Source organism: Echinops telfairi, unplaced genomic scaffold (assembly GCF_000313985.2).
Source record: "Echinops telfairi isolate 266 unplaced genomic scaffold, ASM31398v2 ScPeMD7_1;HRSCAF=3_0, whole genome shotgun sequence".
NCBI lineage: Eukaryota > Metazoa > Chordata > Mammalia > Afrosoricida > Tenrecidae > Echinops > Echinops telfairi.
Genome location: NW_022103896.1, coordinates 62,948,678 through 62,960,806, shown reverse-complemented (window position 1 = coordinate 62,960,806; position 12,129 = coordinate 62,948,678). Strand labels below are relative to the sequence as shown.

The window sequence follows — 12,129 nt, the reverse complement described above, 5'->3', positions numbered from 1 at the left end:
GGGTGGTAAGAGGGCGAAGATGTCAAGGAGGCGAGGAAGAAAAAGAATATTTGGAAACTGATTACGGTAGCAGTTGTACAATTCTGCTTGACGTGACTGACCTATGGAATGAATGATATGCTATATGAATTAATTCCCAATTAATGTTTTTTTAAAGAGAGAATTTCAATCTCAACCCTGTAGAAACTTTCAGGGAGATAATATTTATGTGCATGCAGGCAATGTTCAGGACTAAAATACTTTGGGCAGGATAGTAGAGTGGAAGTAAACGTATAGAACAATAACCAGAGGGAAATCCTTGTGGCATTATTGAGTTCACCGAAACCAAGAAGCTAAACTTTCTTTATTCAGACTTCATTCTGAAACCCTAATTGAAAAGTAACTTATTTTCTTTAGCTACAGAAGTTCTTATCTTTGATAGACCCCAAACCAACAGATTTATTTCATTTTGGGCCCAGTGAACAGGTTTCTTTCAGATAATGTACCCACACAGCCCTTTCTTGTTTCATTCTATTGATTTACAGTGCTAACGTGAAATAATCTGATACCTGTTTCCTGCCCTTTGAGTATTTGTCGTCAAAGAGGCTGATTAGTTTTTTTCCCTCAGCTCTTTAGCTGTTTTAAATGTATAATTATCATTGCATGTCATTTGATAGCTGCACTAATTGCTGCCAACTATTGTCTGTTTGCACTTAATGCTGAAACCTGATCAACATCCTGCTTTGGTTGATGTTTGGTGGTAAACTTTAATTAACTCTTATTGCATTGAAGAAGAGTTCAGGCTTGGTGCTAACTAATCATTTACCTTCATTATGTCCTGACAGCTCCACTTGTTCTCGGTCCTAATAGATACACCAGTCAGTAAATAAACCTGCAAACCTTCATGCCTTGAAGTTGCTTCACACTGATATTTTGCTACTTAAAGTATAAGATAATTGGACCCAGATAATTATTTAGTTTAGCATCTCTAGTTTTGCAGACCCTAATCTTATATTGCCTCTTTCATGCTGGACAATTTCATTTTAATAGAAACTGTAGATTTGAGATAGCATTATTCCTTCAACATGGATCCACTGAACATGCATCTTTTGAATCAATATAATTAAGCTTGTTTCCTGTTGGAATTCTTGCAGTTATTTTTCCTGAAATACTTTTCCTGTAATGATATTGAAGTTAAAGTAATCAGGTTACTAGCAGATCATATAAAATTCAACTCAGAATTGCTGGCTGCTTGATTTTAATTTGTCTGACATCAAGTTTGTTTGAAAAGGGATAATATGTGGGTAAACCGAGGAGCTTATAATTATGGTTGACATTTGTTTGTTTATAATGAAATCTAATTAAAGTTCATACATTTAAAACACAAAAGCTAATTACTCAATTGCTCAATTCACTAGGGACAGCATATTAGCTTTCAGGCCCAAACCAAACAAACAACAACAACAACAACAACAACAAACCACCATCAACAATAACAAAAACCCGAAACAAAATAAAAAAGGAAACTAAAAAAACAACAACAAATGTCTCTTTAGAATGGAAATAAAATAACTAATCCTAGGGATCAAACCTAAATTTGCCAATATTTCATCCAGAAGAAATTTGGCATTCCACGTATGTTCTCTATTATGTTAGTGCTCATGTGGTTTTTAACATAAAATAACAGAATATTTACATGAGATTTTTAAAGGGACACATATTTGGCCAATTTTAAGAGAATTTCATAGTAAGAGGTGCTTTGTAGTGATTTTAAAAATTATTCACGTAACTTTCTTCATTAAACTGCTTTGTAATCCCTTGAAGTCATCAAAATTGTTGCTCAGGGAATAAGAATGTTCACTGCAGTACCTGGCTTGTGATCAGTTTTATGAAGATAATTATCATAGCTTGAGCCTGCAAAGAATTAAATATATGTATATATATATATATATATATCCTGAAGCAAATAAATTATATATATATGTGTGTGTGTGTGTGTATACTTATACTGTGACATTTATTGTTATATTGGTTATAAAATAAAATTGGGGGAAGAGTAAATACAAATAATTAAAAAATTATTTTTTCTTTTAAAATTCAGTTTTTCCATAGTTGGATAGTAAATTTTATTGATGGTTAAGCATAGAAAGAAAAAAATACATGTGTATGCTCGACTGGCCTGGTCAATCTCTTTTTGAAAGCAAATATTCTCTAGTCCCATATTTACAGCCATCGAGTAGATTTGGACCCATAGAGACCCGATAGGACAGGGTAGAACTGGCCCCGGGGAAGTCCAAGACTGTATCTCCTTATGGTATTGGAAAGCCTCATCTTTCTCCTTTGGAACAGCTGGTGTTCTCAAACTGCTGACTTTGCAGCTAGAAGCTCAACAAGTAACCACCACACCACCTTGGTGGGATTGTTATATACCACTTAAGAAAAAAAGATTTCTTTTTAAATGTTCCTATGTGAATTAAAAGCATTATAAGCTAAATTCTCTAGTTTTTGTTCAGTGTTAGTCAACTACAGATAGATTAGTCAACTACACTTGAGAAACTGGGAATGTAAACATGAAAATTTGGATAAATATGACTTATAGGTCTCCAAAATGGATAGGTACAGTGGTTTCAACTCTCTGAGGAAAGCTAAAGGGTTCTATTTTAAATTTTGATATTTAGCAGCATTATTTGAACCTTTAAATGTATGACAGAAACTTGAAGGAAGAAGAATAAAAAGGACATCAACAAGTCTGTCCACTTTTGAGATGCTTCTGAGATTTTACAGCATCTTCAGTGAGTATGTGTAGGGACCTCTATTGACATAACGCCTGATGGATTTGTATAGACTGATATTTATTTAGCAAAGAAAAATGAAGATGTGCATACAGTCATCATTTAGCCCTAATTGACTTTGCATAGACGAGACAAAAGGAAGATGATTAATGCTTCAGGAAGGCTGGGTCACAGGCATTCAGATGTTCTTTTATCGTATAAAAATAAAGCAAAAACAAAATTCTGTATTTTCTCACAGTATTGGCAAACAGCAGCTTTCTAGTAATACTTTAGCTGATTAGGACATCCTTACCCTTTAATGAAGCAATCATTACAAAGCCCCAATGTCAGCAGGAAGAGGGGCAAAACAGTATCAAAGAAAGAATCAGAAAGAGGCACTGAGCATAATTACATCTCATCTTCTTCTCTCCCACTAATGCAAACTATTCATTTTCAATTAGAATGAATAAGAGAAGTAGAAATCAAATAAATTTGTTAGAAGTACCCAAGTTGGTTTATAGAAGATAGCTAGAGTAATGGGTCCATTTGGTGATTTTGTGCACCAGTTCTGAAATTTTCCTCAAGCAAGCAAACAAAATAGGTCATGTAATCATGTAATTTGGTTAAGGAGAGCCTATTGATTCTTCTCTAAGGAAAGTAGCTGGAGTTTGATTAAAGTTGTGAAGAAAACAGTAAAATTCTTATTTCTACAACTGTAATGAAATTAAGAACTATTGGACTTATTGGTCAAGTGCACCTTTTCTCTTTAGTTCTCCAGCACATATATTTCGTCATATGTCATTGTCGTCTAAAGTTCATGGAGGTTTAGAGAGGTGAGAAAATGGGGGGAAGGGGGAGTTGTGGTGGAGATCTGGGTTGTGGGAGGAGAAAGACCTAGAGAAAGAATGAGAGTAGTAGAAGAGGTCTAAGCATCAATCACGAGGGACACATTCAGAGAGAAGAGAAGCAATCTGAATGGAATGGTTCATTTCCATTTTCATCAGGAGAAAATAAGGACAAAATGACTTAGTTGACGAACACATTCATGCTTGTCTTTGTAACTTTCTCCCTTTAAAAAATTGATGGTTGAAAATGCTTAAATATTTGGTTACATCCCTCTATTCAAACTTAATTACCCTCTCCCCTTTGTCGTGACATGGGTGGAAAGTTTTTGCCGTGTCAGGAGAGGTCGTCACACATTCCTTTGCAGTTCTCTTCATTAATTCCTTCTTGCAGAAGCATTTTCTCTCGTGCTGGGAAGGTAGAAGGGTGTAACAGAAGAGCCCTGAAACATCAGCAGGAAGCTCTAAGCTGGTTAATGCAGTATAATTGTCTGGACATAGACTGGTCTTTGTTTGTGTGGTTCACTCCGAATCAGCTGTAATTAACTCCAGAGTGTTTCCAGATTGCCAGCGAAGAAAAATTACAGCTTTTCTGTTTTAAATTGTAAAGTTCACAAACATTAACTATGCAGATTGCTTTTGCTTTGATATATGTCTATCCTGCAAGGGAAGGAGGGAAAAAAAGCTAACTTGCCCCCTTCCCCGGCCCCTCTACTCTTAAAAAATATATATATAAATGAATAAAATGTGATTTTGTCAAGTTATGTTATTCAGTGTCTATTGGAACATAAGGGCATGTTATTAGTTGGTTTTGAAACCCGCTACTTCATATTTCCAATCCTTTGGCATTCTTATATTTGCTCTCCTCCTTGGTAGGATTTTAAAAATATAGCAACAGGAAAGAGATTATGCAACTTTTACAATGAAATACTTAGACCTCTACTAAAATAAGAAAATTGCAGAGAAAGCTGACGTAAAGAAAACCACTAACCCCAAATTAAAAGAATGAGATCAAAGCTGTAGTCTGACATAACTGGTGCTTCCACACAGGTACTTTACCTGTGTTTTGATATATCAAAAGAGAGGCTGTGAGAAAGGGCAATTTCACTACCTCGTCCTTTGGTCAGCACACCACACCCTGTAAAAGGCTTCTGTACAGTAGTTTGTAATTATGAGCATGGGTAGAGATGAGGTAGCTGGGTGAGCTAATGCACCACTGTCCACAAAAGACCTGTCAGCAACTGATGTAAAAAAAAAAAAAAAGTCCAGCCAAAATCTTTTTTTCCCTCCTTCTTTCTTCTGAATTTAACAATAAGAATTTAAGCCTCAATGTGGCTTTAGCAACCAAAGAAAAGAAGCTCTTGGTGTCTGCATAATACCACTTTGATGGATTTTTTTCATCAGTCCTCTGTACTGGCAACAAATAAACAAGTATAATTATACTTGTGAAGGTCTATTCATTGCTTTGTCAGGATTAGATATATGTGCCGTTTTCACACTGAGCTTCCCTTTTGTCTTTGCCTAACTCACTATGACATATTGATAGAGGATTTGGAATGGGGAGAAGGCCACAGCAGAGACAGGGATGACCTTTCGGAAACTTGATATAATTCAAGGATTTCTACTTATTCATTCATTCATTCATTCATTCATTCATTCATTTATTTATTTAGGATTTGTAACTTCTTACCAAATTCTCTCACTGGTGAACAACTCTTAGCCCATTTAAAAGGAAGTAAATAAAGACTCAAAGTGGTAAGAGGTGGCAAAAGAGCAGACGAGAATGAAAACAATGGGCTAAGGAGCACACAGCTCCTTTCCCAGCACTTAGCCGAGTGGCTAACCTAGCGTTCCTTTCCCATTATTCTGTTCTCTGGATCAGATCACGTTCTTTTTAAATCATTTCTCAAATGCGGTCTCACTGGAACGTAGAGGAGGGCTGGGACAATCTCAATTTAAAAACAGAGGTAAAACTGGCCTCTCTGATTTTGGGTCCTAATGGGAATTCTGCTTTCTGAATGCAAAGGAATTCTTCTATTGTTCAAAAGGCACCCCCTTTCATTAGCCAGACTCCTTGGAGGTGGGTTTGGTCATTTAGCAGAGCAGCGTTTAGGCAGCTGTGACTACAGGATGGAAGAAGCAAAGCAGAGAGAGTAATAAAAGTTATTTTCTGCATAGTGTCCATTATTTCCGAAAAAAGGGATTTACGTGATCAAAGTCAGTAATCTTGCGAATTACTGAGAAAAACCAAAAATCTGTACACGTGTTCTAAGTAGACCAGCAGGTATGTATTGCTCTGAATATTGCACTAAAATTAAATTAGATTTTGTCTCTGATATTTTTCTGGAGGACTTTTGGTAATTTCTCAAAACATAGAATATCAGTAAGAAGAGACTAGAAATCAGCTTAAATGGTGAAGTGACTTTTATCGTTAGTTCACTTGCCATGCAGTCGTTTTGGAATGAATTCCGTGGTTTACGTTAAATGGTAGTCTGTGTGGTCTTTTTACTGGGGCTTATAAAACTTTAAGTTTGCCTAACTGGGTCACTTGGTAAAAGATCTTGTCTGACATTGATGACAGTGGAGTCACTTAGCAACAACATATTTAGTGTCGCTGTACATACCGATCTAAACAACTTTTTAAGAACAAACTCAAGTGACCCCATTGAAATATACTGAGAAACACAGTCATGGCTATAGTCAAGAGCTAAAGTATAAAAAAATAGAAAATCCGGTAATGAATTACCAGCTAGATCAAGTCACAAAGTTTTGTTACTGTTGGTTTGGGAAAGAAATGCACTGTAGAAAAGATCTCAGTAAGTATTTGCCTTCTTTATGATAAGCTTGTAGCTTATATATGACATTGACAGATACTTTTGCATACAATGTTACATGAGTATTGTAACAAACCATAGCTTGACCTGGGATAGATTCTTACTTATATTTATATTCTACATAGCAATAGTGACCTGTTCTTTTTGAGAAGTGACTTGTGTTCTGTTCAGGAAAATAAAGACATGATCTTTTTATAGAGGGATATCGAGATGATATGTTGCACAGTTCATTTGGCATCTGGCTCACCTTATTAATTGTACATTACACACAATTCATTTAAAGTGCCCTCGGTGTGGGGGTGATAATTCCAACAAGGGCTTTTATGGGCTGAAACTGTTGCAGGGATATAGTTAAAACAAGGTTCAAATAATAATACTAGTAATAAGCTCAGAAACTTCTTTTGAAAGCTGTAAAGTGTTTGGGAATTTTTTTCCCCACTCATTACAATTAAGGTGAACCTTCTCCCACATCAGATATGCTCGTCATGCCTTATAAGCGATCTGACATTTGTTGGAGGGAGACTCAGCCTAGGTTCTGGAACTTCACATTTTAATGTAGACTCACTCATCCAGTATTGCTTACAAACTTGCTCTCGTACCAAATCCCAAGTCCCTCCTGCCTTCTTCTTTTCCTCAAGTCCAGTAAGGGATTATACTGTAGGCATTCTGACTGCCTTTAGGAGATGCTGGATGTTTGTGTAGGATTGGCAAATGCAAAGGTAAATATTAATGTTTGTGGGCCTAATTACAAAATTATTAGGTTTTCAAGCTCATGGTTATCAGATTATTTTAGAGAGTTCTAAAAGCCATGTGGATGCTATGAGAATAATTAGCACTAAGCCTGGTGGTGTTTGATTTGTGAGCAATTAGCATGTCATTTTAACCATCTCATATAGCAAAATGAATTTTGATTTAATTTTCCATCTATGTAGATCTTTTGATGTATTCTAAACTGGTCACTTCCTCTCTGGCTTGGCTGACAAGATTAGATTTGATTATAGTAAGGAGAGTATTAAGTAGCTAGTCTTCCTACTTACTCTGCCAGTGACCTTCAGTGCTGCCTTCTGAAATGCACAGCGAAATTGGTGACCTCAGAGTTTTGTTTTCATTGATGCTCTCTGCCTGTGTGAAGACTTTGCAGCAGAGTACGATCCAGGCTGTTATCTTGCAATTTCTGTCTTCTTCACCTGAACGTACAGTACAATATAGCCATGCCAACTTTTCTAATTTCGGAATTTGTCAGAATATGTGGATGTGTTGATATCTTAAACTTATATTTGGTGGGGATTGGGACCCACTCCCGATTTGCTCTGGAAATTTACATTATCCTTGTGAATCATGAGCCCAGTATTATTTGCTTCGAAGCTCGATGTCCCTTCAATTTTAAGGTTTGAAAGAACGTTGCTGCTTACTGGTTTCATAAAATCAAGGCAGAGCCTCTATCATAGGCTGAAAATACACCCTGACGTTTCAGCCCACTCAACTGTTGTGTACAGTGTCATCATTCTGCAAACGGAGAGATCTTCAGGGACTCAGGAAAGCTTAAACTGTAATCAAGCTGCTATTACAGTAGCTTATGTACAGGTGCAGCACGAGTGTGCACACACACACACACACACACACACACACACACCAGTGGGCACACTTTTTAGCAATGCATGCCCAACTTCCCCCTGGTACTTTACTCTGCTGCCAGAAACAGATATGGTTTTTATGGAGGGCATCTTGTGCTCAACAAAGGTAGTTTATGGTTTAAGATGCCTGCCGGGGGGAAAAAAAAAACCTGGGGGAAAAAAAGATTGAAGGTTTTTCATGGGTAGTGCTTGTGTATGATTTGTTAAACCAGGGGAGATGTTGATGAGGCAGTAGTTGAGAGATGGGCAGCTCACCAGGATTGATAACATCAAAATGGTGTTTGAAATGGTGTTCATTACGTATTGCAGTGGGGGGAAAAAAAAACACCTGAGTGAATGTGATTGTCCCCTAGGATGATAGGACTGGTTGCAGTAAATATTAATTTCTGTTCTGTTGCCCATTGAGGTGACTGAAGTGTGGGGGAGAATGGTGATTGGTGCTTAATCAGGGCCAGCCAGATACCTGCTGAGAGCTTTTGCACAAGGAAGATTTGTAGTAAGCGGATTTACTGGCAAAATGAAAACCGGAGAAGAGTTTGGTCTGTGTTGCCTCTGACAGTCATATTTCTAATTTTAAGGTTTCTTTGCTTGCTGGCCTCCCTACCATACCTATCCCCTTTCTAGTTACTCCTGATGAAAATGAAAAGTAAAAAAAAAACCCCACAAACAAATGAACACAAATAAACAAACAAAAAGAAAAACCACATCGTGTATGGTGTTCTCTTATTTTGCCTTAGTTTAGGAAAACCATTTATGCCTCTAGTAAGGTAAAGTGGATTTTGAAGCCTTTGTGTGTATATATATTCCATGCCCTTTTCAGAAATAGGAACGGGAGAAAAATCCAAATTCCTGATATGAATTTTAGATTTCTGATGGACTCCCCATAGCGAGTTCGGAAACACTGGGGATGTCTAGGCATGCTGGTGATGTGATCGCTATCTGCATTATTTTGCTACATGTATACAAAGTCTGTCTGTGATCGATAGGTGTGCGGGCTTTAAGTTTTATCCGTCACCTTTTTAGATAGTCAAGTTTACAGCAACTGTAAATTAGTGATGGGCTATTAGTGAGCTGTGTCATTATTTAATAAAAATGGCTTCTCTCACCTTATTTTTTATCCAGGTCCCTGACAGGCTGGATGAAATGAGATCCCCATGTAGCAATTGCCATGGAAACCTGTGACTCCCCTCCTATCTCAAGGCAGGAAAATGGGCAGAGCACATCAAAGCGATGTGGAACGCCACAACTTGATAATGAGGTGCCAGAGAAAGTTGCAGGGACGGAGCCTGACAGGGAAAACAGCTCCACAGATGACAACCTGAAAACGGATGAGCGCGAAAGTGAAGTCTTGCTGGGTTTCGGTGTCGTGGAGAATGCGGCTGCCACTCAGGTTACCTCAGCCAAGGAGATACCCTGCAACGAATGCGCCACTTCTTTCCCCAGTTTACAGAAGTACATGGAACACCACTGCCCGAACGCCCGCCTTCCGGTCTTGAAGGACGACAACGAGAGTGAAACCAGCGAGTTAGAGGACAGTGACGTGGAAAACTTAACAGGGGAGATCGTTTACCAGCCGGATGGCTCAGCGTATATAATTGAGGACTCCAAAGAAAGTGGGCAGAATGCACAGACTGGGGCAAACAGCAAACTCTTTTCGACAGCAATGTTCTTGGACTCCTTGGCGTCTGCTGGAGAGAGGAGCGATCAGTCTGCTTCCGCACCCATGTCGTTCTACCCACAGATCATCAACACTTTTCATATCGCTTCATCCCTCGGGAAACCATTTACAGCCGATCAGGCTTTCCCAAATACCTCAGCATTAGCAGGAGTTGGTCCTGTGTTGCACAGTTTCCGTGTCTATGATCTCCGACACAAGCGAGAGAAAGACTATCTCACCAGTGACGGCTCAGCCAAAAACTCCTGTGTGTCCAAAGACGTCCCCAACAATGTGGACTTGTCCAAATTCGATGGTTGCGTTAGCGATGGTAAAAGGAAACCCGTTTTAATGTGTTTCTTGTGCAAGTTGTCGTTCGGCTATATCAGGTCATTTGTAACCCATGCTGTGCATGATCATCGGATGACCCTCAACGACCAGGAGCAGAAGCTCCTCAGTAATAAGTGCGTATCCGCCATAATACAGGGGATCGGCAAAGACAAAGAACCTCTTATAAGCTTTCTGGAACCAAAAAAATCCACTTCTGTGTATCCCCATTTTTCTACGACCAACCTCATAGGACCCGACCCAACCTTCCGCGGGTTATGGAGCGCTTTTCGTGTTGAAAATGGGGACTCCTTGCCGGCTGGCTTTGCCTTCTTGAAAGGAGGTGCGGGCCCTGCGAGCTCCGCCGAGCAGCCGTTAGGGGTCACCCCAATGCCAAAGGCTGAAGTGAATCTGGGGGGGCTGTCTAGTTTAGTAGTGAACACCCCAATTACCTCTGTCTCCCTCAGCCACTCATCGTCTGAGTCTAGCAAGATGTCAGAGAGCAAAGACCCCGAGAACAACTGTGAAAGGCCAAAAGAGAGCAACGTTTTACACCCCGACGGGGATGGCCCTGTCAAAAGGGAACCTCCGGAACCCCCGGGAGATGAGGACGAAGAAGACGCATACTCCAATGAACTTGACGACGAGGAAGTATTAGGTGACCTCACCGATAGTATTGGTAACAAAGATTTCCCTCTCTTAAACCAAAGCATTTCTCCTTTATCATCCAGTGTGCTAAAATTTATTGAAAAGGGTACCTCCTCTTCCTCGGCCACTGTTTCCGAGGACACGGAGAAGCAGCAGCAGCAGGCGGCCGCCGCCAGGGCCAGCGGCACTCTTGCTAATAACTACAGCCTCAGCGGCGGCGGCAAGGACTTGGCGGATGCAATTACCAGTAAGGACAGCGCCACCACTGCTCACCCAACTGAAACAGCCCGGGGCGACGAAGACAGCTCAGCCACTCCTCACCAGCATGGCTTCACCCCCGGCACCCCTGGCACGCCCGGGCCTGCGGGAGATGGCTCACCGGGCAGTGGCATCGAGTGTCCAAAGTGCGACACAGTTTTGGGGTCTTCGAGGTCTCTTGGAGGTCACATGACTATGATGCATTCGAGGAACTCGTGCAAAACCCTCAAATGCCCCAAATGCAACTGGCACTACAAGTATCAGCAGACCCTGGAGGCCCATATGAAGGAGAAACACCCGGAGCCAGGTGGCTCTTGTGTTTATTGTAAGACTGGCCAGCCTCACCCCAGGCTTGCCCGGGGTGAGAGCTACACGTGTGGCTATAAACCCTTCCGTTGTGAGGTTTGTAACTACTCTACCACTACCAAAGGCAACCTCAGTATCCATATGCAGTCCGACAAGCACCTGAACAACGTTCAGAATCTCCAAAATGGCAACGGGGAGCAGGTGTTTGGCCACTCGGCCCCGGCCCCCACCCCCAGCCTCAGCAGCTGTGGGACCCCCTCTCCGTCCAAACCCAAACAGAAGCCCACCTGGCGCTGCGAGGTCTGCGATTACGAAACCAACGTCGCAAGGAACCTCCGGATCCACATGACCAGCGAAAAGCACATGCACAACATGATGCTCTTGCAGCAGAACATGAAGCAAATCCAGCATAACCTGCACCTGGGCCTCGCCCCCGCAGAGGCCGAGCTCTACCAGTACTACCTAGCCCAGAACATAGGCCTGACCGGCATGAAGCTGGAAACCCCGGGGGACCCGCAGCTGATGATCAATCCCTTCCAGCTGGATCCTGCCTCGGCGTCCGCTTTGGCGCCAGGACTTGGTTAGTATTTACTGCTTTTCTGGGCTGCTGTTAGTTCCCAATCACGTTTGGCTTTGGTGTGGTACACCCAAGTGCCAAGTACCGACAGATGGAGGGCAGGTTACTAGAAAGGACTTTCTCTTTCAGCTGGATAATCCAAGCATTTGTGTGTCCACTTCAAACTAAATGGGCTTCACAGAAGTGGGAGTTAGGGGGTCTATGGCAGCAGAAGAGTAGTCAGCAAACTTTGTCCTCAGTCCTTTGATTAACAAATGCTAGTTGGCGTTCATTGTCTGCAGCGGCCAGCCATACCTACC

At 40.8% G+C, this 12,129-nt stretch overlaps 1 protein-coding gene across 1 annotated transcript in view; it reads left to right on the top strand.

Annotated features, from left to right (window-relative positions):
* The window catches only part of ZFHX4 (zinc finger homeobox 4), a 214,008-nt gene that overhangs the window by 13,922 nt on the left and 187,957 nt on the right, over positions 1-12,129 (top strand). Inside the window, exon 2 of the mRNA XM_004697739.2 lies at positions 9,183-11,833. Within this exon, the coding sequence (XP_004697796.1) occupies positions 9,229-11,833 (2,605 nt within the window). The 5' untranslated portion in view covers positions 9,183-9,228. The remainder of the gene's footprint in view (positions 1-9,182; positions 11,834-12,129) is intronic.